Source organism: Amblyomma maculatum, chromosome 1 (genome assembly GCF_055883805.1).
Source record: "Amblyomma maculatum isolate TAMU_Amacu chromosome 1, ASM5588380v1, whole genome shotgun sequence".
Taxonomy (NCBI): Eukaryota; Metazoa; Arthropoda; class Arachnida; order Ixodida; family Ixodidae; genus Amblyomma; species Amblyomma maculatum.
In genome coordinates this window covers 55715320-55742806 of record NC_139344.1, presented here as the reverse complement: position 1 = coordinate 55742806, position 27487 = coordinate 55715320, and the positions used below count along the sequence as shown (strand labels likewise).

Here is a 27487-nt window from a genome sequence, read left to right as displayed (position 1 = left end):
TGAAGTCAGGCGCAGCAAAAGTATACAAGCTGTGCCACAGCGCCTCCACTCCTTGCCACCGCTACCTTGTGCTTTGCGCTGCCCAATGATCAGAATATTAGCCACTTTTCTTCCCTTCCCTTCCCTTCCTTGCTTCTCAATGCACTTTAAAGGGACAGAACACTGGAATTGAGGTCTCGACGGTTTTTCGCCGCAGTGGAAAGATTGATGTCTAAAATGTTCGATTCTATAACGATTTTGTTAGAAACGCTGTAAAAAATTTTTACTGGGAATTTTTCGATCAATACGAGCACCTGTTTTTATGTAGTCCGATGCTGGAAACCACGAGCAGCGACCGCGATGACTGGTGGTCGACAAAAAAAAACGTACCGAAAACAAATATAATTTTCACTCGTCAGACAGTAATCAGACATTTTTTTGCGTGGAGTAACGTCTTTTTCAGTTTCACACTCAATGCTCTTACGGCACAATAACGCACGCCCTCGTCGACGAAAGTTTTAGTGGGCACTGTCATTGCTTCATTCACGAAATTGCAAACACTGTGGCGCCATCTAGTGACAAAACCTGCAAGCATACCTCTCACGGTGCGAAAGTAGGGGTGGTTTTTATTTAAGGATGCACTGGAGAGAGCGAAAAATATATTAAATTATGGCAAGCACTCCTAGAAGAAAAAAGAACAATGTGCAGTTACGAAAATCAGCGATATTTTGCTGACATGTAGTCACGTGGGAGGCTACACTGAAAGTACTAGGGTTTCTCCGGTTGTTTTTATGCGATTTTCAATTGCAAAGTAAAATAGTAAAGCCTCTTTTCTTTGCTATTGTAGTGCTCGATCTGTACTACATGAGACAAGAGCTTTTCATCTCCACCATAATCTCATGACATATTTAGGCCGGTGTTCTGTCCCTTTAAATGTCTTTTACTTTCTCAATGGACTGCACTGCCTTCTTTTCATGTTTGTAGCCAGCTCTATGTCGCTTCTGCACTGTTCATGTGTACAATCTCTAATGCACCAACTAGCTTGCCAAAATGTCCTAGTGGCAATGCACAGCTCAAAGGTGCTTTTGTATTTTGTTTGTAATGAACTGCAGCTGCAGTGGCTGGGATTCCATCCTGCAAACTTGGGCACAGCAGCTGATTGTCACAGCCATTGAGTCATCATTGCCAAAATAAAGGGGAAAGGAACCAAAGAGGCACTGACAAAATGAAACAATATGGTACTGAAGAGAAAGCGTCGGTAGTAAAATGCTGCTTGAAATGCACAGCTCACGATTGCATGTAGTTACGATAGCCGCCATGCGCTGATTTCACTAGTCTGCAAGCCCCGTTATGAGCCTCAGCCACACAAACACAGCAGCAAACTGTGAAGGCTCGAAAACGAAAGCATGTTGTTAGGAACCGCAGCACACACAGGGTGTCTAGCAAACCATTATTTTCAATATCCCTGACTTTTTCAGGTTTTCCCTGATTATTTCAGGTCAAATTCCCTGACGAGTGAAGAGACTAAAAAATGTAGCTGCTGATGATAATGAGCATATACGAATAATTCCCAACAAAAAACTATTTATTAATCATATTCTCCAATTTACAATAGTGAAAGGCTGTTATTAGTGTTAATAGCGGGTAAAAACGTCGCAAGTTTACTGAAATTTAAACGCGCACTGATGCCAGCCTCAGCAGAGCTCTTTGATATTACCAGTTGCAAAATTTCCTATAGGCTCCATGTATCAAAAAACGCCAGTTTTGATTGGTCAAAACTCAGGTGTATATAGTGTGCATTGATGCGAGGCACCCTAGGTCACAATCGGTTTACAATAGTGGCGGCGCACGCGGCCATTAAAGGAAACTGCGTCTAAGTTGCAGGCTCTCAGTACTTTCAGATTGTTGATAAATACGTAATCAGCTGGAAAATAAAATTAGTTGAAGACATGCAGTAGCAAAAATTCTTAAAGATAACAAACACATTTTCGGAACGTTTATCCTTTCGAGCACCTGTACTCAAATTATTAATGCTGAATTCAGTCAGGAAATGCGATAAAATCGGCTTTCAAAACTTCATGGTATACATGAAATGCCCCACGAAAAGAGGAATGTTGTTCGAGATTCCTACGGGCGCTGCAGCCAGCCGATTTCCGCCATCTTGGGCTTGGTTTAAACTAGTTTAAAACTGATCTCTGTGTGCAATTTGTGCTATCTCAAAATGGCTTCGCTTAAGCGCACGCTGGTTTTCCGAAGCCGTTTATAGTCTCCGATTAGCTCTCAAGCGGTGCGCCTTTCAAGCGCGCCGTTCCACATCTCCCATTGGCTGGCATGATTGGCACGTCTTTTTTTTTTTTTTCTCTGTTTTGCGTTCACCGCTCCGTCCGCCGCTTTATGCGAGTCTCCGTTTTCGCTCGTGTTTCTCGATGCACAGCTTTGTGCAAAGTTTTTTCTTGCGATCGAGATGCCGGAAAACAGTAGATTGTAACCGTGCATGCAACGGGCCTTTGGAAGCTGTAAGAAACGAGCATGGAACAAAAACCAGAAGACGCCAGTCACAAGCGTGCCGGCAGGACCTGAGTTACAGCCGGTGCCAGACTTGTTAGATGTGCAGGGAACATCCAACCACGCTGCCCGATGACGACACCGCGGGTTCAAATTACAGCGCGAATTGCATCCCCTATCACGATACACTGAATTGACGCCACCGCCGCATACTACTCAATGACGGAAGTCCATTCTGTCGGGAAAGTCCGCGATCCAATGGAATGCGATCATGAAATTGTTAAGCAATTTTATCGCGCACATGAAGCACGGAACCTGCGGCGAGATCGCGAAGACGTGAGCGGTCAACCGCTGGAGTATCACAACGGACCTCAGCTGTAGCTCAGCTGTAGCTTAGCTCACCGATCGCTTTCACGCTGGCCGCTGCCGGCAGGATTATTCCTGCTTTTTGTCACATACTACTCTCACGCAGCATTTCCGCAAATTTTATCGAGTACCCAACTCACGTGTGCTGCCGGCAGGATTATTCCTGCTTTTTGTCACATACTACTCTCACGCAGCATTTCCGCAAATTTTATTGAGTAACCAACTCACGTGTGTATTGATTCTTCTATTGTGGCAGCTCAGTCATGCATACGCTAGCGTCAAAGTAATATATTGCGCCTTGCCTTATAGCGCGGCTGCGGTGGGGGCCGCACACTCAGCATACACACACACACACACACACACACACAAAAAAAAAGAAAACCTGCATATATAACATACTTGTTGTGAGCCAGTTTAAAATGAAAATGCACTGCAGAATATATCGTGCCATTTTCCCTGATTTGGCGAAATTTTTGATGGTTTCCCTGACATTTCCTGGTTGCTAGACACCCTGACACATGTTGCGCTGTACTCAGTACGGCTTTCTTTACCGCGGTAGCATAAGATGCACAGTCTTAAGGTTTTGATGAAAATTGATAGCAATCAAAGCTGTTGCCACGAAATAACCACAGTAGTGCACGTGGGCTGCAATTCACCCCCTCACTCTGTCTGCCACAAGACGGGTTGCTTCCATGTGCATGAATATGGTGATCTAAAACAAACAAGGTGATCAGTGCCAGTTAGGCTCACAGCCGGTTGTCAACTGCATCGTGGCTAGACACAGTGATGTTCCGTGTGGTGCTAGATTTTGTTTTCTGACCCACGAGCATGCACTGGCCACCATCAGCACATTACCGCATGAGCTTTTGCCGCAAGCTGGCACGCTTCTTTGAGGAACGAGGAGCAAGCTAAGTCATGCAACAAGTGCAAGTTATTGCCACTTGCCAATGTGATGCAGTTCAGATCAACTAGAAATTCATTTCTTTCTGATTGTTTACAAGGTTCATGTACCACGCTTTCAGTCTTCGAACTGTTTGCAAATAGTTCAGTGAAAGTGTGGTGTGAATCGTATTAAAAGGAAACACAACTCAAAATTCCGAATATTTGCACACATCCAATTTTTACCACATGGTTATCTTGGAAACTGAGACTGACCTCTCGGCGTAAGACTGCTTTCGCATTTTGCTTTTTGCCGCGTGTTTAAAGGGCCCCTGAAACAGTACTTGTGGAAAATTCTAATGCAAGAAATCTAGAGGTGGTCTTTGTGAGTATCCGAGTCAAATTTAAAACCTTTGTGCGCAGTCTATTATTTACAAATAATTTTCAAATAGCGTTCCTGGCAACCGCTCGCAACCGATTGGGACGACACATCCCCGTGCACAAACCTCCCAAATGACGTCACTGGGGCTTGCTGAGTGCACCCATTATTGGATGCTTTCAAGTCACGCAAGCAGGATGGCGCATGGTGGAGCGCTGTAGTGACTTGTTCTCTCCACTTTTCCTTACAAGCCAATCTACACCGAATTGAGGAGAAAGAGGAGGAGCAGAATTTTCAATCACGGACATGATCGGTATTAATTAAGCTAGCTTAAAAATTTGTGTGTTGCAGAGAGTACTGATCGGATATCTATTATTCTGCATATTTTCTAGTTTTAGTAAATAGCTTTTCATGGACCCTTTAACATCCGTGCTGTTCCAGCACGTGAGATGCAACTCTTCCCAATTTTTATTAATATTGTGTGAGCATCCACTGCTTGGCACTACGCGGCAGAGGATCTTCGAAGGAGAAAAGAAAGCACTTCCCACAATTCCTGTTGCTGAAGGGAACGCAATTTGGTAGGCTGTTCTGATTAATGGGAAGCAACCCCTGCTATTCATAGGCTGCATTGGAGCCCCAAGAATAACCATGCACTGGGGCCCCAAAATAAACTGTGACCAATTGTTTTTATCCATTGCATATAGGCCGGGTGACACCTCAAAGAGCACACATTTTCATTAAGCAGCCTAGCATGCCACAAAATTGCTTGTAATTGTTACTTACAGAAACAACTGTAAAGGTCCTTCAATATCAGCACATCAATTTAGTTAAAAGGGAGTGATTACTCAATAGCATCCACCTAAGGGCTGCAAAGCACAGCTTTATGGCTTTAACAGATACTTCACAGTTGAAGAAACATTTGTTGCAATGTTAAAGCTGGAACTACTGCTTTTCTGGGGCAGTCGCCTACTAACAAAGCTAACTAAGAAGGTTAGCAAATAAGATGGTGTTTCGAACTGACCAAGAGCTCCATAGTAGGAATGGTATTACTCTCTAACGTTTACGGGAATCCATCAATGAAAATAAATGTTTCGAAGATGCCACCCACAAACACAATCGGAGCCTATCATCATGCTTACAATGTTACACATTTGCACCAATCCAGAGCCATAAACACTCAGCAGACGGAAAGAAAAAAGCACTAAGTCGTAAAACTTGTTTCACATGAAGTACGACAGCCAAGTACAGGTGCAGACATAAGTAAACGAGCACGCTTTTCTGTTTAAAATCATGCCTTCTGCAATAGATATAAAACAATATTTGTCCTAGTGAAATGGCACTGGTGTCAACTACCAGTTTGTACATACCATGGCTGCCAGTTTCAATTATGCAACGCATGAAAATTTTAGAATTTCGTGCTCCGTTTACTTTTGTCCGCACCGATACATAGCACTGTTCATCAGCACGACTGATATGCATGCTCGTTCCCTGTCTCGTATTTCTGCACTGCTTTGCCTTGCCACTGATTTTCCTGGAAATCGGGAACAGAATGGACATTTTCTTCTTTTCTTTATGGCTTAATCGAACATTTGAAAACAAATCAAGATCTCCATGATATTCCTAGAGCGCTGCACAACTAGGTAAAAATGTCAAAACAGGAAGCTATGAGAAAGCCAATGACATGCTCACAGTCTCCATACGAAGCAGATTCCAGATGGACTGCTGGCGTTGTTCTTGCTCTACAGACAGGGCTTGGCTAATGGACACTATCTTGTCAGACAGCTTGCTAACATAGTGATGCAGGCTACTAAGCTCATGTAAGGCCCATAGCATGTTCCTGGAAATCATAAAAAGAGACACTCAACTACTCCATGTTTCGCGTGTAGCAAATGCATGCAAGGTAGTGAAATAGATATGTGCAATGAGAGAATTTTCTTGTTGCATCATACTGTTCTCTACTGCACTTTTAATATTAAAGAAGCAAGATGGGTTTAAAATTTTTATTACAATGGAGCAATTTTTCTATTGGATCCGAATATAACCAAATGCAGGAAGACATCTACAGCTGATTCACAATCACTCGACATGTTTTTGTGAGAGCTTTCAGAAACAATGCAGTGCAACACAACACAGAAAGGACTCTTCCAGCACCTCACCAAACAAAATTGACACTGCAATAAGGCATGATATTGTCAGTTGGCATGCACAAAGGATTACCTAAATAAGAAAGCAAGTCTAAAGAAAAAAAAATGCCATGTGCTGTCATTCCATACGCTTATCCTGTATTAATCCTATTATATATGTTTTTTTTTTCCTTCAAAAATAAAAGTGGTTTCATTTAAAGTAGCAGATTAATTTTACGATAACAAATACAAGGCAAATATGTAAACACTTGTGAGGATGTTCAAGTTAATATCTATATATATAAAAAAAAACTGCACAAAAAATATATACACACATCGCACCTAGCCAGTGTTAATAATTACTGCGCATAGTACCCAAGTTCCAAATAATTCCCGCAACCTGAAGTATTAAGTTTGACAAAGAAGCAAGCTGAATGGTATACACATTTGTTTTGGATAATTTGCACACCCTTTTCAGACCTAGTGATACCGCTAGTTATGCTGGCATGTTTTGACCAAACGTGCTCGAGTTTTGTACAATATTTCTAAGAATTATGCCACATTCGTGCATTGAAATGGCAGATTCATTACGCTAATATGGCCATTCTTGCTTATGGCTCTCATACAATCTGCTTTGCACACAATGCGACTGTAAGCATTACAAACTGAAAATATTTCGTGAAGGTGCTGCCATGCGTGTTTCGCTAGGGAGACACTGTAACATGTATTTACCTGCGGTTAGTGCAATACACCTTTCACACAGTAGGAACATTCTTTTTGTAGCATACTTCCTGGTATAAGTTTTATATTTCTGTGCAGAGAAAAAAAAAAAAAAAAAGCACAGTGCTGCTAACAGTAGCCTTAGAAAACTGCTGGCATATTGTGTTGGAACAGCCTCTGACCTTACGTTCAAATAGGAGGCCTCTCAGTTCCAAAGCTTTTAGAACACACGGGACACTCTGGAATAACTAGGCTGAAAAAGCAGGCACCTTGCCTTTATTAATAAAGAAGTGTCTGCATCAATGTAACTTTAAAAATAGGATAATAAACTAATAAACTAACTTCTGACATCGGCCAAAGGTTAAAATCCACACCTTGGCTTGAGTTACAGCTACGCTACAGAATGTACCGCATATATATATATATATATATATATATATATATATATAAAAGAACCGATGAAGCCTAAAATTCCGTGTAGAAGGTTTCTTCAGAAAAAGACAGCTCAATTTATCATTTTTGTCTAGTCAACCAGGTGCATTCGACTTGTAAATATAAAATGCACGACACAACCTGACCAGAAGCTGTTCACATAAGGAATATTAAGGAATATTACTGTGTAGCACACCTTATGTAAGGGCTGACATGCTTCAGAACACGTTCTTGTTCCTGATCAAGCTCGCGAATGGTTTCACACATTTCCATACTGGTTTTGCACACACTGTTGTAATCTGTAATGAAAAAAATGAAAGCAGCCATCACAGCATCAGAAGCGTCACTATTTGTAAGTATTGTCAGTGTAAGTACTGCAGGCAGCTAGTGCTGCCCAAGCAGGAGAGCTCTGCAATGCATAAATAACAACTTTTCAAATTCATTCAGGTTTGAACACTCAACAATACAGGATGGGAGACAGTCTGGTGATCTGTCGCCGCACATGCAGGAATTCTAATTTTAACTTCGTTAACATGCTGGTGAAGAAAGAGCGACATACGATAATCGGATAGAATAAATCTGGCAGTAGAAACACTGCATGCCCCCAACATAGGGAATGTCTTGGGCAAAAAAAAGGGGTCCTATACTGTGGATCCATACTCTATAACTGGGCAAAATAACGTGCGATATGCTTCCATCTTTACATCTGACGGGACATTCCTTAGTTTTCTACAAGAAAACGAAGTTTAGCAGATGCTATGGCAGATATTTTATTAATGTGCTCTCCCCAACTGAGGTTTTTAATTGTTAAACATAAGTATTCAATAGACGAGATGACTGAGTATGCCGGTCTCTAATATGACAGCAGTAGGACAACAGGTTCTTATTAAATACTGTTTTCAGAAAATTAATCTGCATCCCACGCTGTTCACACCAGTCCCCAAGCTAAAGGTCTGGCTTTGGGGGCCAATTTTGCAACAAGTCCTTAACGAGGCTTTAATACTGTATAATTTAGCCACTGAACAGGCAACCGCAACTATTATTTTATCAGGCACAAGAGCTGAAATTAAGAAGGCAATCAGAGGTGTGTGCCATATTTTGATGATTGGCATTCAGAGATCATGAAAGGATGCAACACACTGCAACCAGTCAAGTATTTCCTTCAAAAATAAAGCAGACCTTGAAAATTTAAATTCCGATATCATGTTTACACATTAATAATGTGACCATAATTATAACATGAAGAGGAAGTTGAAGGGAACATGGCAATAAAACTGCGCATGACTAGTGCAAAGCTTCAGCACACTGAAGGCAGCATGAGGATGCACATGAGGGATATATGTATGTATATACATAGGTGCTATAACAGCGTGATGCCAGCACAAATAAAAATAAAAACAGTGACACACTAAGCAGCGTATGAAACAGCTCGACAGGCCTATACCCCTGCCCACCTGCAGCTGCAGGATGGAGTGAAGGTAGGGAAAGTGAAACTGAACCATGAGACGGAGCTTTATTTCAGAAATGGGGAACTTCTGATCATAGCACTGCATGCCATAATGCGAACAAAGTGTGCGAGCACCACTGTTCCATGCAATTTGGGATCTAATTCGGTGATTTCTGGCTGTGCTAGCTATGTTATGTTTCATCCGAATTAACTGCAATGAGCCCGTGCATGTCTGCTGGCTGGGACCGTACTTTTAGTTCGAATTATCCGAACTCTGAATTAAGGGGTCAAATTAACAGTAATTCACTGTATATGTTTTTGCAGCATTAAAAGAGTATAAACACAAAATGTTTCATTGCAAGTTTCCTTCTTTGTAATAATGTCCAAGATATTAGCATATATAGCTCCATATGTACTATTTGCTCATGACTGCTAAATAATTTATAAATGAATTTCTTCCAGACAATGTGATGCAAACGTTCAGCACAGGTCATAGCAGATATGAAAAAATTACTGAAAAAATGAAGCATCATCGCTTTAATTGTCTACAATGATTAAGCCAGCCTGCTTTAAAGGGTAGCTGGAATGGTTACTTGGCAAATGAACGATGTTCAACAACTCGAATACATCAATCTTATTGGTAAAGCATGTAAAGTAGTTTAACAGCATGCTGTATTGGACAGGTTGAAATTGGTTCATACTGTCGACCAGCGGAAGAAGAAAAAGGACCAAAAAAAGAGAAGACGACACAGGCGCTAGGACACAGCACCTGTGTTGTCTTCTCTTTCCTTGCACCTGTGTTGTCTTCTCTTTCCTTGATCCTTTGTCCCTTCTGTGCTGATCCACAATATGCTAAGTAGTTTGGTGCTAGATTTTAAAATGGTTGCGTAACCAGTAATTAAAACTGTGACACAGATCAAGCTTCTCCTTAATGCATCAAAGAAGTGCGAAGAAACTCGTAATGATGCCGTTATTGCCAAATTTTCAGACTTTTGTTTACCTCGTCCCACGGAGATAGAAACTTGCCCCTCTACCACAGCTAGAAAAAGTCACAGTGCGTCGCCTGCTTCCTTCGCCTGCCACCAGATGATACCTTCGTGGAGTTCCCCACAAACGGTGCATACTCGAGTCCGCACGCACTACCGTGCTGCCTGGAAGGGTATTCTGCGTGCGTGGCCAACTTTTTCTTCCATATAAATGCCATGTTGCACTCCCTTACATTGGGGTGAAGCGCAAGCTTGTAGTATGGGAGGCAATCTACTTTGGAATTCCTGGTGAGGAATTACCAGGAATTCCAGCCTGTGGTGGACCAGTGATGCGCGGGAACGCTGCCCCGTTTAAATAAGACAGTCATATTAATGACGCTTACTATGTAACACATTGACGGCGCGTTTTTTCAAATTATGATTGTGAAGGAAATTCGTTGTCAGCACATAAAGCGCGTGAATTGTTACCTTGTACACTTACCTTCGATATCAGACATGTATTCAGAAAGTATTTCTGAAGATGAGATAGCTATCACATCATTGCAATGAGAAAAAAAAAAAAAAAAAAAAGGAAACTTAAAACTGAAGACGTCAGAATGGGTTCGCAGAGAAAGCATTGGAAAAATTTACACAAGAACTTGCTCCTTCCAATGTCTTCTTGAGTGGGATAATGAAAGAAATTAATCCAGCCGCAGAGGTAGTGCCTAAAATCCACTGTATGCCTAACTAATACATCATATTTTATTTTCCAACTTTTGATTGCTTCAATGCTATTCTTTCGTTGCATTCAATTCAGGAAGTCCCAAACTATGTATGTAGCATGTGCATACAAAATAGCAAAAATTCAATTCAGTTTGTTTACAATGACAATTCTGCAAATTATTAACAGTATGGAAATGCATTGCATTTCATCACATATTTCCTCATAGGAGGACACCATGCTAATGTTCTTGGAGCGTAACACTACATACATTGTTCATACAAGGTACAAGTTCGGAACAAAGCACTTGCGTTCCATCGTATGCTTTAAACGCTGGCTACAGACAACCTGTTAAGTTTGCAGGCTGCCAGGCAGTGGGTCAAGCGCATCTTACTGCCGAATGCCGCATACCGATTACTTGGTCCTCGTCATCAGTTTTCTCTTTTATGCAGCTCCATGCATCACCACACCCGGCCATCCGACCGTTCCAATTACTGGAGTGTGGAGATGAACCACAGACACACTATTGTTGGGTCTCCACAAATATATTTGGTATAACCCGCTGAGCCAAGCAGGAACGGGACAGCGAACAGCCGGCATTCAGTCCTGCTGCCACGAAGAACGAACTGAACGTGCTTGGCAGGCGTGCTGAGGCTGTCGTCTTCTTTTTGTGCCGGCGGTTTCGGCGGTATGATGGAGGCACGTAGGGGTGAGGACGATCAGTCGACGTATCACAGACGAGGGGAACGGCGCAGTCAGGGAGCAAGACGTCCTCCAATAACAGGGAGGTGTCGCACGTGCGAAGCCATTGCAGCTCGGCATCGGCTCGCTGAGCAGCAGCCATAGCCGTGAAGTTGATTGGCTGTCCACCACCCGTCGCACTGACTTCAGCGTGAGAAAGAGCATCGGCAACTATGTTCGACTTGCCACTGACATGACGAATGTCGCAGGTAAACTCGGAAATATAGGCGAGCTGCCCGATTTCCCGAGGAGCGTAGGAGGTAGGAGGAACTGCTGGATGCCAGCGCAGAAGTCGGAGGTTTGTGGTCAGTCTAGATATGAAAAGTGCGTCCTTCGAGAAAGTGGCGGAAGTGCTTCACAGCTGAATATACTGCAAACAGTTCTCGACCGAAGGTGCTGTAGCTCAGAGGGCACAAGCTTCTTGGAAAAGAAGGCGATTGGCTGCCAAATACCAGCCACGAACTGTTGCAAGACTGCACCGAAAGCAGTGTCCGATGCGTCAATCACGACGGATGTAGGCGCATCACATTTGGGATGGACGAGGAGCGTGGCGCCGGCGATGGCAGCTTTGATGCTGCTGAATACATGGTCAGCGGTATCGCTCCAAGCGACAAGAGCTGTTGGCTTGCTGTGGCCCGAGAAAAGGTCGTGAAGAGGATGCAGGTCAAGAAATTCGAGCAGCTGCCGGGTCGTGGTGGGCAGGGGAAACTGAGTGATGGCAGTGACACGGGCCGGTAACGGGCGTATGCCATGGGCATTCACGCGATGGCCGAGAAAGTCCAACTCGGCAACGCCAAACTCGCTTTTCGGTCCATTGACCACCAGACCAAAGCGGCTGAGCCTCGCGAGGATTTAACGCAGATGGAGCTTGTGGGCCTCTGCCGTAGGGCTGAAGACAAGAATGCCATCAATATAGGCAAAGCAGCACGTCAAACCGCATAGCAGGAATCTGGTGATATGCCTTGATTGACCTTGCTGAATATTGTGCAGCCATGATGGGCCTATGTAAAATCCTGGATATGTAGAATCGGGTAGCGGTCAGGAACTGTGGCCTTGTTGAGAGCCTGGTAATCGCCAGTCGCCATTCTTTTTGGACCCTATGTGGAGGGGCGATGCTCAAGGACTGGAGGAGGGACGGATGAAGCCAAGCTCCAGCATGTGCTCAAATTCTTTTTTGGCGACAGCGAGGCGATCCGGTGCGAGGCAACAAGCACGAGCAAACATGGGAGGCCTAGTCGTCACAATATGATGAGTCACCCTGTTTGCGACCAGTGCTTGAAGGGACAGGGGTCGGAAAACGTCCGGAAACTCTGCAAGTACGCTGGACCAAGGGTCGGGAACTGTGCTGTGCGCCTGGAGGAGCCGGAGTTGTGGATCACGGCAAGAGACGCCTTAGACGACTAGGCTCATTTCAGAATTCAGTATGCGGTTTTGCCGCATGTCAACTAGGAACCTGTAGTTCCACATGAAGTCGGCGCCGATGATTGGTGAGCGCACGTCCGCGATGACAAATACCCAGCAAAAAGTATGGCGGAGTCTGATGTCGAGAGTCACCGCCTTCTGGCCATATGTCCATACGGTCGATCCGTTGACTGCGATCAGAGGTGGAAAGTCTGAAGGACGGCGTCGCTCAGCCAACGTAGGTGGAAGAACACAGATCTTGGCACCTGTGTCGATTAGGTAACGGACTTTCGTTATACGGTCAGTGACCTGGAAGAGGCAACTGGATCATGGGCCGAGAACATTGGTCGGCCTTAGTGTTTGGCCGGACCATTTCCCGCGAAGGAACAGTGCTGGCAGCATTGGCGTGCGCGAGAGCCATAGCGGCGATGGTACCAGCAAAAGGTCCTGGAGGACGGTTGCCAGGAGTACTGGAGCTGGTACGGCGAGGTGGAGATGAGGAACGCAGCCGGCGAGCGTGAAGGGCTGCAACTTCAGCTGTAAGCCGCGCTACTTGCCGAGTGAGCTCCTCATTAGCATCGGTGAGGCGGGCTGCGCTGGACAACTAAGGGGCAAGAGGGCGATGAGTTGTTTCCATGGAGGGAAAACCGGCGTCCATGACCTTATCTTGCCAGCGCAACAAGGGATTCCAGCATCTGAGATGAGGACACGCTCAGGATCATGAGCACCTGCGGTGGTAGGCGCTGCAGGAAGAGTTCCCGCAGGAGTGCGCTGTCGTGTGCGGCAGCAGAGTCTCCAGCCAGGGCGGTCATGCTGCGCAACAGCTCGGTAGGATTACAATCTCCGAGCTCTTCTGAGGTAAGGAGCTGCTCCAGATGGCGCGACTCCGTTTCAGAAGTTCGCTGAATGAGCGTCACCCGAAGGTGATCATAAGTGCGATCAGCAGGCGGAAAGCGCAAGACGTTGCGAACAATCGCAGCAGTAGCAGGTGTGAGCGCGCCAATGACATGGTCGAACATGGTCACCTGCGAAGTGACGCGGTGCCAGCGGAATAATGCCTCGATGGTGAGGAACCGAAGTTCCGAGCCCGATGGCCAGAAATCAGGGAGCTTGAGAGCAGAGACCGCGGACTTATGTGGAAGCGCCGTGTGAGACAACGGAGACGCTACCTGAGCGAAGGAATCCGTGGTCATGGCTTACACGAGAGAAGGTAGGCAGGGTCTCAAGCTCCGGGCGCTGGTAGGCCTAGCGAAGAGGCTGATGCAAGCGCAGAGCAGGAGCAGAGAGCGAAGACGTGAAGTTCGGAGTCACCAAATTTGTGGAGATGAACCGCGGACACACTCGTTGTCGTGTCTCCACAAAATATATTTGGCATGACCCGCTGAGCCAGGCGGGAACGGGACAGCGAACCGCCGGCATTCAGTGCTGCTGCTACGAAGAACGAACTGCGCATGCTTGGCAGGCATGCTGAGGCTGTTGTCTTCTTTTAAACAGAGACCATGATGGCATAGCAAACACTGCTCACAGATGTCCATCAAGACAAAGTAACAACAAGCAATGCCGGCAACGAGGACACTGAAAGAAGGTCGCACTCGGCGACGGGGGGATGGGCGTCGCGGTTCCCGGTCTGCCCGGTCGGTGCATTGTTCGCAGGCAGTTAATGGCCTTTTTGCAGAGGACTGCTTTTGGGCAGTTGAAAAGTGTAGCACGTGGAAAGCTACAGGCGTGCATCATTGGCTAGCAACATGTGTGAGCAGTCGCGAGGGAATGGGACACTTCATTGTTCTTTTTGTTTTTTCTTTGACAACCCGCCGACCGCCAGCTGAACTCAGAACCGCGTGTATCTCTACTGCGAGCACAGCTGGTGGATGCGGCCTTTGAGCGTGTTTTTGTAATTTTATTGCATTTGATTCGGGTAATTGAGTCCAGCTCTTCTATGGGAAGAGCTTAAACAACTTCGTGGAATGCACGTTGTGCTAGCGAGTAAACAAGCTCGTGAGTGCGGTGTTTTTTCATACCCTTCTCCACATAGAAAAACAGCGCTGCTGGGGCACCACCCAATAACGCCATCTAGTACGCGCAACTGAAACGGCGCCTGTTCCCCCTCTCCACCGTGACTTTTTCTGGTCGCCTCTGCTGGCCGCGCGCACCTCCTAAAAGCCTTCTTTTTCTGTGTTTCAACCACATACTACCATGCATTGTTCAATGATGCCAGAAAATGCTTCGTGAGCCATTTCTTTGGTGGCACAGATTCTTTTCCTTGAAGCAACCGTTCTTCTACTGAAAACTAAGTCTGAACATCTGCGTCCCTTCTTTCAACAATTATGCCACCTGCTAGCACAAAAAGATTCCACATCCTTTAGCATCAGGCTTCTTACATCTGTCCCCTTTAAGCTCATTGATTTTTAAAACCTCTTCAGCTGCCCTCTAAAGGCTGGAATGACAGAAAACTATGTATAAGCAATTATATTGTAGTTCTTTTATGCTGTATCCCACCTTCCACACACAGTCATCATTTGGTTGATGAAACTAAAATACTAGAAACAGATTTAAAATGTTTAATGACTGTAGGCAAATATCACGGGCAATTTATGTATTTCAATGTCTGGTACATATATACAAAAAAAAAAATTGGTGGCTATTCTCCTTTAAATGAGGCTTACATTAGTTACTAACGTTGCAACCCTTGTAGGACACAAGGCTTCAAACTGCAAAACAGCTAAACAATTTATTCAATAAAAAAAGAAAAAAAATGTTATGGCTGAATGAAATTTAGTTCTCAAAAGAAAAGTTCTAAAGGTAGTGCACTGCACATGACACCTTTAATCTTTTTTGCCTTGTTTCTTTTTGTGTATAATAAAAAGAAATATTAAACACCATACCTCTTTTCTGCTTGCCTTTCTCATAAAGCTGCAACAACCTTGCCATGCTGGAATGAGCAAAAGTTATTTATTAGATCACAACTGAACAAACAACAATGCTCCTAAAATGATAATACTGTTTACAGATGTACACTCACATCTCATCGAGGATCTCCAGTGGTGTGCCCTGGCCATATGGGGTCCTTTGACAGTCTTCAAGTATTGCGCACAGTTTGTTGAACTTGGTGAAGCAATACACAACCTTCATGCGCTTCAAGAACAAATAAAACAGTGTCACAGCAGCACATCTGCATTAACACTGAGGTCAACAAGTTTGCATCACAGTGCAGATTCAATGATGGCATAGACACACAATCTTTCTTGCAAAGGTGGCTACGCTGCAGCAAGTGCATAAGAAAAATTTCGAGAGAATGTAGACAATGTCGCTGCTCACAACATCCATGCCTTCATGTGCCATCTCCTGCCACACTGGCACAACAAACAGCAAGGCTCATTCTCCACTGTATGCTAGAATGGTCCAATGGTGGAACATAAAAACGGACCATGCTCCTCTTATTCCCAATGGAACTCAACAGTTCCAGACAGGGCACATGGTGTACGTGTTTCTCACCCGAACAGAAGTGTCCGACATTTCTTGGTCACTAGACTGACTGCAAACTTGTCCAAATATCTCTTCAAGGAGCATTTCACATAGATTGCCTTATAATGCAGATGTCGGAAAATAATAGGCGTGCTTTTGGGCAAGAACTCTTTTCTAAAACTATAAAGTCGCCCAATAAGGGTAGCGAGTTTGGATGATTCTTACATGCAGTGTAGACAAAGAGAATGCATTGCGCACAGCTTGGACACTTCACACTGGACAGTAATACACAGTATGCTCTCCTTCAAGTCAAGTATGATTGCTCACAGACCAACATACCTGCTTGTAAACATCACTGAGTAACTCGTCACAGTTGCTCCAACGTTTGAGTATGCTATCTGTATCTGCCAAAGATTCACCTAGATCGGAGAAAGGAAAACATTAGGGCAAATAAATACTGTAGTGCAAAGAAACTAAGCCTGCTAACATATTAACACGATACTGTTAAAGGCCCTGTTTTCCAGAAAATTCAGATTCGGCATTATTGGCATTGAGTGAAAAATTAGAGTGTGCCTCTGGCAGATGGTAATTGGCAGGTGACAAAGGGTGGACAGACATGGGCATCCTCCCGAGGGTTAACCCTCATGAGAGCATCCCCGTGAGGATTTGACTTGGTAAGCTGAGGGTGAGGGAGGATTGGTGCTGAAAAATTTGTGAGGGCGGGAGTGAGGGAGGGCACAGGCGGTGACCGTGAGGGAGGAGGGAGGAAAAAAATACAGAGTTTGAGGGGCGAAGGCAAACATTTCACAAAAAGCGTAGTTTCTGTATAAGAAAATGTATGTGGCGACACTAAAGGCACAGGTGACCACACACTTTCTCCTCCACTGGGTCTGAGTTGTATAGAAAACATATGCAATGAAATAGAGCACAGGTGCTACAGCTAGGCTTCGAAGAGAAAGGAAAAACACTAGAAACAGCGAAGCAGGAACGAAAGCCATAAAATTGCTTCGGCACTCATGGTGAAGAAAAGTCCAAAAATGACTCTAGCTGCAGGGCGTCCCCGAGAGCAATGTTGCTGTTTCCAGCCTCACGGAACGTGATGGGACCGGCGAAGTACTCAGGACCACACTGCTATTGTGTCTTTGCCATTCAGGGAAACACAGGTCCACAAAAAAAAAGCGTGCCCAAAAGAGAAGGGACGCGCAGAAGTAATGTTAAACACAAAAGACCTAAGTGGGGTGATCTTATCTGTTGAGACCCTGCCACGCGCTTTTTTTTTTCCCGTCCGGAATAGCTTGCATGAGTAGTCGATGCATCAGAAGATGTTACTTGCCTGTCAGGGCAGCAAGGCTTTACACAGAGCTTTCATAAGCTGTGTGAATCAACGGAAAACAAACAAACAGCAGTGAATTCGTGCTGACAAAAGCCCCAATAAAATAAACCACAGTTCAACACCTGATGTAATCTTTGTCAAGTGTAGGCAAAACAAGAATTTTCTTATTTCTTTTACCATTTTTTGCTTTGTTGTGAGTTCATATCGTGCATTAAACATGCAGCAAGTAATTACAACACATTCTCTTTTTTAGTAATTTCTATAGGATTAAGTATTACTTTTTCTGTCTTCTTAAGACATTTTTCTTCAGAGGTGTTTTAATATATTTGGGAAAGTACGAGAGTAATCCCAAAAGTAAGGTCTCCAAAGTGCTGCGGCCGCAGGGAAATTATTTGCATGGTTGCTCGCCCATACTGCTATGTTCCTTGTTCCTCGTCTTCCAAACAAGCCATGACTCAGCGCGAACGGGAATGTCAGTCTTGGCACGGCAGCCATTTGAAATGGAGCTCCCATTTGTCGCTACCATCAGGTGTGAAGTTCGCGCAGCTATTCGATTTTTGAACACAAAAGGCAATCAACCAATCGAAATTCATCGCCAGTTGACGGAAGTGTACGATGAGCCGTGCATGGATGTTAAAAACTTCCGAATGTGGTGTAGGAAGTTCACAGCTGGTCACACTGAAATTCATGATGAAAGAAGCGGGAGACCGCCAATTTCTGATGAAACAGTCGCGAAGGTCGAAGAAATGGTGCGGCAAGATTGAAGGATCACACTCGACGAACTCTGCATTTTGGTTCCTGGCATTTCTAGAAGCACTATTCATAGGATTTTGGCAGCAAAGTTGAAATATCGGAAGGTGTACGCAAGATGGGTTCCACGAATGCTCACAGACGACCATCAATGGCAATGCATTGACTCCTCCCGCGAACTTCTTTAGCATCATGGAGATGAAAAGGAGACCTTTTTGGATTCCATTGTTACAGGTGACAAAACCTGGGTATTTCACTTCACACCTGAGACCAAACGAGAATCAAGTAAGTGGTGGCAATCCTTTTCGCCCAAGCCGCGAAAATTCAAGCAATCACAGTCTGCCGGCAAAGTCACAGCAACTGTGTTTTGGGATCGAAAAGGGGTATCGTTGGTAGACTTCATGGTTCCTGGTACCACAATAAATGCAGACAGATATTGTGAGACCCTTAAGAAACTCAGATGGGAGATTCAAAATTGCAGAAGAGGAATGCTGCTCAAGGGCATGAGTTTTCTCCACAACAATGCTCACCCTCACGTTGCCTGCCAAACTGTCTCTCCTGCAACAGTTTAGACGGCACGTCATCAGCAACCCACCCTACAGCCCGGATTTGGCACCAAGTGACTACCACTTGCTTCCAAAGCTTAAAGAACATCCCGCTGGAAGGCGCTTCACCGATGATGATGAAGAGAGTATTTTTCTGAGGTGTTGAAATTGCTATCGCCACTGATAATAATAACTGACAAACCTTTGCTTGCACACGAATTCTTCCAGTCCTGCAGGCATGCCACATCTTTAGTGTAGCTGAAAGAGGATCACAAAAAAAAAAAAAAAAAAAGAATGCTTAGACAACATACACATGAGCTCTAGCAACACACATCTGTACTGGAAGCTTGTAGTGTAGAAAGACAAAAGGAACCGAAAGAAGAGGTTTATAGAAAAATGCACAATTAAGGGACTGACTACAGGAGGCTACCTAGAATACTCTGTATTGCAAACTTGTGCAAGGATGCTAAAAAGCATAGAAAACATAGCTACAATCATTGTCCAAACAAACAAAATCCAATAATTAGAGGACATCTGCCATAGCGCTAATTGTACACTGCCTTTCATACAGCCAGTAGAATGTTGCAAAACAGTACACAGTGATAATTTAACAGCATGCTGTATTGGGCAAGTTGGTTAATGTTCATATTAAGGAATAACACAAAACAGACAAGAGACATGCGAACGAGAAGATGGCATAAGCGCTGATATAAGGGGTGATTTCTTGTTCAGTCCCTTTGAAGCTATATTTGTCTAACAGCTACATCTGCCTAACACCAGGTTTCACAATAAGTAGGTTCCACAATCCAACATTCATGTTATGTGGCAATACAGTCGATCTTGCATATATGGAACCCAATTATATCGCATTACTGCTTATGTCAAACTGAATATCCTGCTGACAATCCCAAGCAAAAGTATAGCAGTTTTGATCACATTTACATAACTCCGTTAACAGAACATTCAACACATATAACCACGTGTAAGCCTCTACAAGGGGCACTTCTCCTAATGGCGCTTCCATAATAACTTTATGCGCATGAGGCCGGGTTGGGTTAGCGTCCTTGGGCACCTGCTAGCAGTGCTCACACTGTAAAACCGTGTGTTGAAGTGAACGTTGAGTTCTCTTGAAAGCAGCCTTCAATTTGGAGTGTTGTTTTTAGTGGGTACATTCGATTATCAGTCTCAGACTGTCGGGACTACTTGCTGACAGCTGCACAGCATTCGATTTTCCTCAGGCAGCACAGAAGCCTCGCCCGCCAATAAAGCTCCTGGGCCAGCGGCCATTCTGAGTTAGACTCCGAGCGCATTCCAAGTACTTTTTGTGTTCCTGCATACGATATTGTGCGCTAAACAATGGCACGATCTCTATAACCAGTTGTAAGACATTTGAATCTTGAGTCTTTAGTTTATTGTCTTGAATTTCACTACACATGGAAGCGTCCAGAGCTCTGAACATTGTCTGTCTGCTGCCCAGAAGTTCACCTGTTTCGTGATCATTTTAGCCCGCAGGTCTGAAAGTGTCGCTAGTGAACCGCTTTTTGCTGGAGCAGCTAACACCTTTTATAAATGCTTTTGCAAATGATTTCACCTGCTTTCAAGCGCAGTGAGCTGGCCCTTGAAAGAACTTCGTAAGCAGAAATGGGAACAAAATCCTGCCAAAACTGAGGTCCGTAAAACGCTTCTCACTCAGGCATGGCACGCTCCATTCGCAAAAAGCACCGATTGATTCGCGCCTCTGTTATCTATATTTAGTATTACATGTACACGAAAAGACAAACATGCACGTGGCATCACTGCAAAAGAACTGAGTCGTGCTGACTGATGGCTGGCATCGTCTGTTAAAAGCAAACGATGCTTGCAAGGTCATGTGACCATCGTGCTGCTTCCTGTCAAAGCGGAAGCAGAGACCTGTCAGCAAGTAGCCTGGGACTGGAAAATCGAATGTACCCAGTGTGAAACTGCTGTCATGCAGAAGAGCCGGCATTCGATGCACTGGTTGTCATGCGGTGAAGCCAGCCTAGCTGACCTAAGGCTTGCTGCGGTTCTCGCATGGCAGCAGGGGCAAACCTGATACAGACAACACAACGCTACTAATGCCCAGCCAAATTCCACTTCATTTTATTTTTTATGTACACCCTCATTTGCGCACTCTTTTCTCACACATAAGGAAGCTGCCCACTAGAGCTACATAGCAGCATCTTATGAATGACGCAGCAAATGCTATCCTGTATAAACAATGGTAAAGGACTGAAACACAAAGACCAGCACAAAATGTCTTGCGACCTCTTAAGGAAACAAACCGTCAGTGATATCGTCAAAATTACTATTAAGCAGAAACAAAATTATGCCCCAATGTATTCTCCTGAATTAAAGACATGAGTTGAGTTTTTTTCGCACATAGGCAACTAAGGTCATCTTGCGCCCAACACAAGGTTGCTGAGCTTCTTTTATGAGTGAAAGTGAAAAGTGTTTAAGAAATTACAGCTTATTCAGGATCCTTAATTCTTTAAGAAAACTAAAAACAGATGAAATTTCAACAAGTGGATTGTCTCCTAACAGTAAGCAGGGGTGGAATAGGATGTGTTCACTGTAAAATGGAGTAAAATGTTTTGTTTTTTTTAACTGTTCAAGTTCTGTGCACGAGATCAAAATGTGGTTCACGGTGAGTTCACCTCCACGTTTTCCGTATCGAGGTTTTTGCTCTTTTGTGAGTAAAACATTGTGTGTCATCACGTCACTCAAACTATCCTTCTGTGTACATGACCTCCATTCTCCTACTATGGGTTTTATTGTGTGTACCTTATTTTTCTCTTCATTATTCCATTTATTCTGCCATTTATTTCTGAAGCTTCTTCGTATTAACCTGATGCAACCTTTGTAGGGGATGTGTATTTCCTTTATTTCCTTGTTTCGAGCTTGTGCAGCACGTGAGTCGGCTCTCTCGTTTCCATCTATCCCAACATGGCTAGGAACCCAACAGAATATTATGGTTTGGCCTTGTGTCGAGATTTTTTCTACATCTTGAATGATGTTTCCCCTATAGGCTCAGCTGCATTTTTAGATTGTAATGCAGTAAGCAGGTTTAATGAATCTGTATATATTATGCTCTTTTCACACTTATGTTTTCTAATTTTGTCTAGAGCTACATAAATAGCGTAACTTTCAGCAGTAAATATTGACGCACAGTTCTGTAGCCTTATTACTTTCTATCGGTTCCCTTGCACAACAGCACATCCCACGTAATTTACTGTTTTTGAGCCATCTGTGCAAAATTCAGTGTAGTCCTTATACTTCTCTCGCAGTGTTAGGTATTCTTGCAATATTTGTTCATGCGGTGTTTGCTCTTTTCGGAAGTCTGTCAGTGTGAGGTCACATGTAGAGGGAAGGCTGTACCAGGGCGGCAATGGATAGTGCTACTGAGCAACATTTGGAAGTGTGTCCATTATTTCTAATCTTCGCATAATTCTTCAAAGCGGAATAGTAAGGGCCTGATTGACTGGGGCTTGTTAATGAACAGTTCTGGAAGTGCACTTCGTTACTATGGGATGTTTCAGTAAAGATCTTATTTCGAGTATGTATGCACATGTAAGCATCATTCCTCTGTCTGCAAGGGGTGTTTCTACGTAGATGCTTTTAATGGGGGATGTTCTGTAGGCACCATTTGAGAGCCGCAATGCAAGGTTATGTATTGGATTTAATCACTTTGGGTATGACGGTCGAGCAGAACCATATATAATGCAGCCGTAATCTAAACTGTATCGCACAACAGAGTGGTAGACGTGTAATAAACAAGTTCGGTCTGATCCCCAGTGTTTCTTTTTCAGTACATTGAGCATGTTAAGGAACTGAGAGGCTTTCTTTTTAAGGGCATTTAAGTGCGGTAGGAATGTCAATTTTTTGTAAAAAGTTACACCTAAGAATTTATGTTCATTTTTAAAAGGCAAAATAGTTTCTTTGATGTGTAAAGTGGGGTTAATCTGTATGCCTCGTTGCAGTGAAACCGTAACTGCCACTGTTTCCTGAGGGGAAAAACTGGAATCCATTTTTTCTCTGCCCATGTTGTTAGCTTGTTTACAGTCAGCTGTATTTGTCTCTGACATGTTGAAATGTTGGTAGATGTAGAAGCTATCTGGAGATCATTAGCATAAACTGAATACATAATCAATTTTGAAATAATTTTACTAATCAAATTCATTTTCAAAACAAAAAGGGTTGTGCTTAAAATACAGCCCTGAGATACCCCATTTCCTTGAACAAAGCTCCTCGAAAGTGTTGCACCTAGGCGTACCTGAAAAGAGCGGCTAGACATGAAATCTTTCAGGCAGTTCAACATTCTTCCTTGGTACGTCTAGCTCTGCTAGGTCGAGAAGAATCCCATACCTCCAAGTGGTATCGTATGCCTTGTCAAGATCAAAAAAGACAGCAAGACAATGTTGTCTGTGTACAAATGCCTCTCAGACGGTGTTTTCGAGGCGAACTAAATGGATTGATGAATGTCGAGCAGTTCATGTGATTCTAGTACAACATTTACTGTAATATTTAAAATACTTTCAAAGGTCTTTGCAAGGCAACTTGTCAAAGCTATAGGCCGATAGCTGCAGGCAGAGGTTGCTGGTTTACCTGGTTTAAGCAATGGGACAATAATTGCTTTTTCCATGCTTCTGGCAGCTTTCCTAATACCCATATCTTATTAAAAAGTTTAAGGAGCATTTTAATAGCATTTTCAGAGAGATGCGCTAGCATTTCATAATGCACTTCATCAGCCCCTGGTGCAGTCTGTTTTCTGCCAGAGTACTGTATGCATTTCTTGGAGTGTAATTAAACTATTATATTTTTAATTTACCTTGCCACTTGTGGGAAGTCTATCTTTCAGCCACATTTTTGTACCTGAAGAAAGTGTCAGTGTAGTGTAAGGAGCTAGATACTGCAGAAAAATAGTCTTCTTAATATGTTTGCCTGCTCTTCTAGAGTTGATTATCGGGGGCTGTCAACATAGGAATAGTAAATGGGGAGTAGCTTCTCTCTAGTTTGTGAACTTGCTCCCACATTTTTTTAGACTTCACTGACCTATTTATTGACATCGCATACCTCTGCCAAGATTCTTTTTCAGCTTTTCGACGAATAAATCATGCTTCTGCTCTTGCCTTCTTAAATGCTATAAGGTTTTCTTGGGTGGAGGTCCACACAGCCTGTTTTGAGGGTGGTGGAGGAGCCCCAGCTACTTCCACATGGGCCAAGAGGTCCCTTCCTCAGGTGCACCATGTGTAGTTTGGGCAGGTTCCGAAGACTGCTGTGACGCTGCCTCATTTTGCGTCACAACAAAATAAGTTGGAGTGTGAGTCAATGCGAGTTTCTTACATGCTTCCCTGTAAGTTAGGTTTTCTTTGACTTTTATTGTGGTGATATCTTTCTCTTGTTTACATGTTGGACAGGTGCGTGAGCAAGCAGCGTGGGTGCCCTCACAGTTGATGCAAAGATGCGTTTCGGGTCCACAGTTTTTGGCAGCATGTTCATGGGAGGCACATTTTGCGCATGTCAGTTGGCCTCGGCATATCTGCGAGCCGAGGCCATATCTCTGACACTTGAAACAGCGATGCGGGTTAGGTATGTATGGCTTCAGTTTTATCTTTGTATACCCTACCTCCACAGCTTTGGGAGTGTGCTCGATTCAAAGGTAAGGACTATTTGCCTGGCCGGTATCTCCTTGGTTTCCCGTCTGATTTTGATTTTGAACACAATTATGACGTTTTGTTCTCTAAGTCCTTCAAGGAGTTCTTCACTGAGGTACTTTCGGTTGTCATCTAAAATAACGCTCCTTACCATGTTTAGAGAGCAATGTTTGGTAATACTAACTGAGCATTATTCCCCAAAGCTGGTCACTGCTGAGAGTTTTTCGTGCTTGTGATGATACATAATTTCTAAGAGAAGGTCGCCATTTGGAAGTTTTTTGACATTGTATCCTTGGCCTATTGCTTCAGTCAATGTCTCGGTCAAAACGAAAGGAGATATTTGCCTAGCTGTTTTTTTGAGGGTCTTCACTGTGCACCACGTGGAAACGTGGGAATCGGTTTGCATTTTTCAAAACAAACTTTGCGGTTTCATTGGTCCGCCCCCTTTTTCGGGAGTGATCGTTAGAGAGCAAAGAAGAAGCCATATGGTACGTTTTTTGTTCAGCTGAGGTGGCAGCTACCCACCACAAAGCCCAACGAGGGGACAGGACAAGAACTTGCAAAGCAGTCCTGCCCACGCCAGCCGTACACCCCGACTATAACCAAATATGGCATAATGCAAGGTGGTTAGCCACGGTTAACCCTAGCCGCCAGGAAAAGAAACAAAAAACAAGAAGGAAAGAGAAGACAGAAAAGTTGTGAGAAAGAGGATAGGAAAGCGAAAGACACAGGGAAGAATAGGAAAAGGCGACTGCCAATTTCCCCTGGTCGGGTCAGCCCGGAGGTGCAGTCTATGGGAAGTGGGGGCCAAAGTGGTGTGTCGCCTCCGCCAAGGGGCCTTAAAGGTCCAAACACTCGGCATCGGCTCAACCACCAGGATCCCTTTTTCCTCAAACACGGCGATGCCACGCACGGCTAAGCGTGAGTGCTCGGGGTCCGTGGTGTCGCATAGTACAAGCAAATGTCTGCTTTAAGAGATGCCCTTGCGGGGGAACCGAATTAAAAGGAAAAACAAAAGCAGATCCAGGGAATTAAGGAATGACAGCCCCAGGGCAAAAACCAGGCCTATGTAAAATAGGTACTAAGATGGTACCTGGGTTTTAACGTCAAAATCCATATTGGCTAAGAGGGGTGCCATGGTGGAGAGCTTCAGCAATTTTGACTACCTGGAGTTTTTAAACATGCACTGATAGCACAGTAAATAAGTGCCTTGAATTTTGCCTCCGTCAAAATGTGGCTGGGAGCATTGCAAAGTGCCCTAAACACTGAGCCACCATGGCAAGGCTGTGTAAAAATGGCTGCATGGTAAATAAATTTGCATATGGACAAAAAGTCAGCCACAGACACACTAGAATATAACATGCGGACACAGTGTGCCTAATTCCATGAGATGAAAGCTGTTCAAGCACTCACTGCCACAAAAGGTGGATTAAAAAAAAACGAGCAGATATATGTACAAAACTTCGGTACAAATATACATACAGGAACAGAAGACGTTGGCTACAGGGATAGCAGATAGACAGCGTGTCTTCGGGAGAGAACAACTTGCCTTTCATGCACAATTTTCATCATGGCTGTGAGCTTGTTCACTTCGACCTGAATGCTTGACAATGCCTTCTGCAGTATAGGAATCTCTGAGCTCAAGTATGCCCTGCAGAAAGAGAAGTTATTAGATTCCACACCTCATTCCTGTAAACAAGTCCTTTTTTTCCTTACCTGCACTGATTTCATAGTAGAGAGAAAATGAAATGCAAGCACGGTATGCAACAGATTACGTAGCCTGCTTCAATTTTTCAACTGCTGGCCGGCTGGCATTGTTGAAGCCTATGTGAAAGGTACTACGGCCACAGCTGATGAGACAACACGGTCAAATGTGGACGCCCCTTTGAGGAATCAATTCAGTACAATTCAGTTCTCCTATGCTTTCCTTGGTTTCATTGTCTACTGGCTTCCTTATTATGCATGTCATAACAAATCCCTCATTTCCCTACTCTTGTCTGCTCAACTTCTCTCCCAATTGTAGGCAATATCAAAGATAAAACATGCTGCATTTCACGCCGAAGAAAGGGAGTGCATAAAATGTCTGCAATGGTAGAAACACAGCCCTTCTTTCATAACTGAATACAAATCAGTCTGATGCCACATTAGAAGCATTATCACATAAGCATATGCTTCAAGTGACAGCAAAGTGCTGGAACTGTTCTCAAAACTTTAAACAAGCTATGCTCTAATCCACACTGGTGCTCACATGAGTGGTGCAGGAAAAGTGCGGCTGAGTAGTGCTACTGAGTAGCACATACACAGTACGTATGAAGTGATGTGACAACACACCCAAAATACATGCCATAAGAAAAGGGCTTGGTCGCTGTTGCATCAGCTTTTATACCACTTACGGCAATAACAGTGCCATTAGCAACATGGCAATAACATCACTCCCTTCACTACATCTTTTTTTTTATTATGCAAGCCATTGTTTAGACAGAAAAGAATACAGTAGGTTGTAAGTGAAATAAAGTTCTGCCTACAACATAAGTTTAATCAAATCAGACTTTTAAATTTATATACCTCAATGAATGGAATTGATATGTTGGTTCCATTAACAACAAGTGTTAAAAAGTAAATAGCCTTTAAATAGCCTTCTGTTAATTGGAGCTCAACATTCAAGGAAATTTTCAGTTTCCTCCAAGTTTTAATACTTGAGAGCTGACAGAACTGCAGTGAAACTGAAAAATATGATACAAATCAATACAGAAATTACATGCGGTACCCATGGGCAAGAAGAAGCATTATTTTTAGTATGCTGCCCCTTATCAGTTCTGTCTCTCAAGTTTCAACCATGCATTTGCATGTGACAGCATTGAGGAGTCTTTGCAGACCGTACTATGCCTATTTAAATTCTATGTTCACTGCAGGGCAGACTGGTATCTTGTTTCCAAAAAGAAAAAAAAAAAAAGCCTTTGTACTGTTTATAGTGAAGTCTCGTTGATACGATTCTCACCGGAACTGAAATTTAAAATGCATTATCCGAAAATCGTATTATCCAAAATAAGCCCCAAAAGGCCGAATG

The 27487-nt window shown here is 43.7% G+C and overlaps 1 protein-coding gene across 2 annotated transcripts in view; it reads right to left on the bottom strand.

Moving 5' to 3' along the window:
• LOC146202407 (inhibitor of nuclear factor kappa-B kinase subunit alpha-like) overlaps positions 1 to 27487 on the bottom strand; it is a 101317-nt gene that overhangs the window by 8302 nt on the left and 65528 nt on the right. The window contains exons 10-17 of one of the 2 annotated variants that reach the window (XR_014703698.1): positions 25970 to 26071; positions 18951 to 19006; positions 16460 to 16539; positions 15678 to 15790; positions 15541 to 15587; positions 7580 to 7682; positions 5798 to 5945; positions 4236 to 4364 (exon numbers count right to left, since the gene is read on the bottom strand). Coding sequence is in view for 1 of the 2 variants with exons in the window: in XM_084588157.1 (XP_084444283.1) it covers positions 5798 to 5945; positions 7580 to 7682; positions 15541 to 15587; positions 15678 to 15790; positions 16460 to 16539; positions 18951 to 19006; positions 25970 to 26071 (649 nt within the window). In the remaining variant the exon portion in view is untranslated. The remainder of the gene's footprint in view (positions 1 to 4235; positions 4365 to 5797; positions 5946 to 7579; positions 7683 to 15540; positions 15588 to 15677; positions 15791 to 16459; positions 16540 to 18950; positions 19007 to 25969; positions 26072 to 27487) is intronic. The other variant, XM_084588157.1, reaches the window with a different exon arrangement.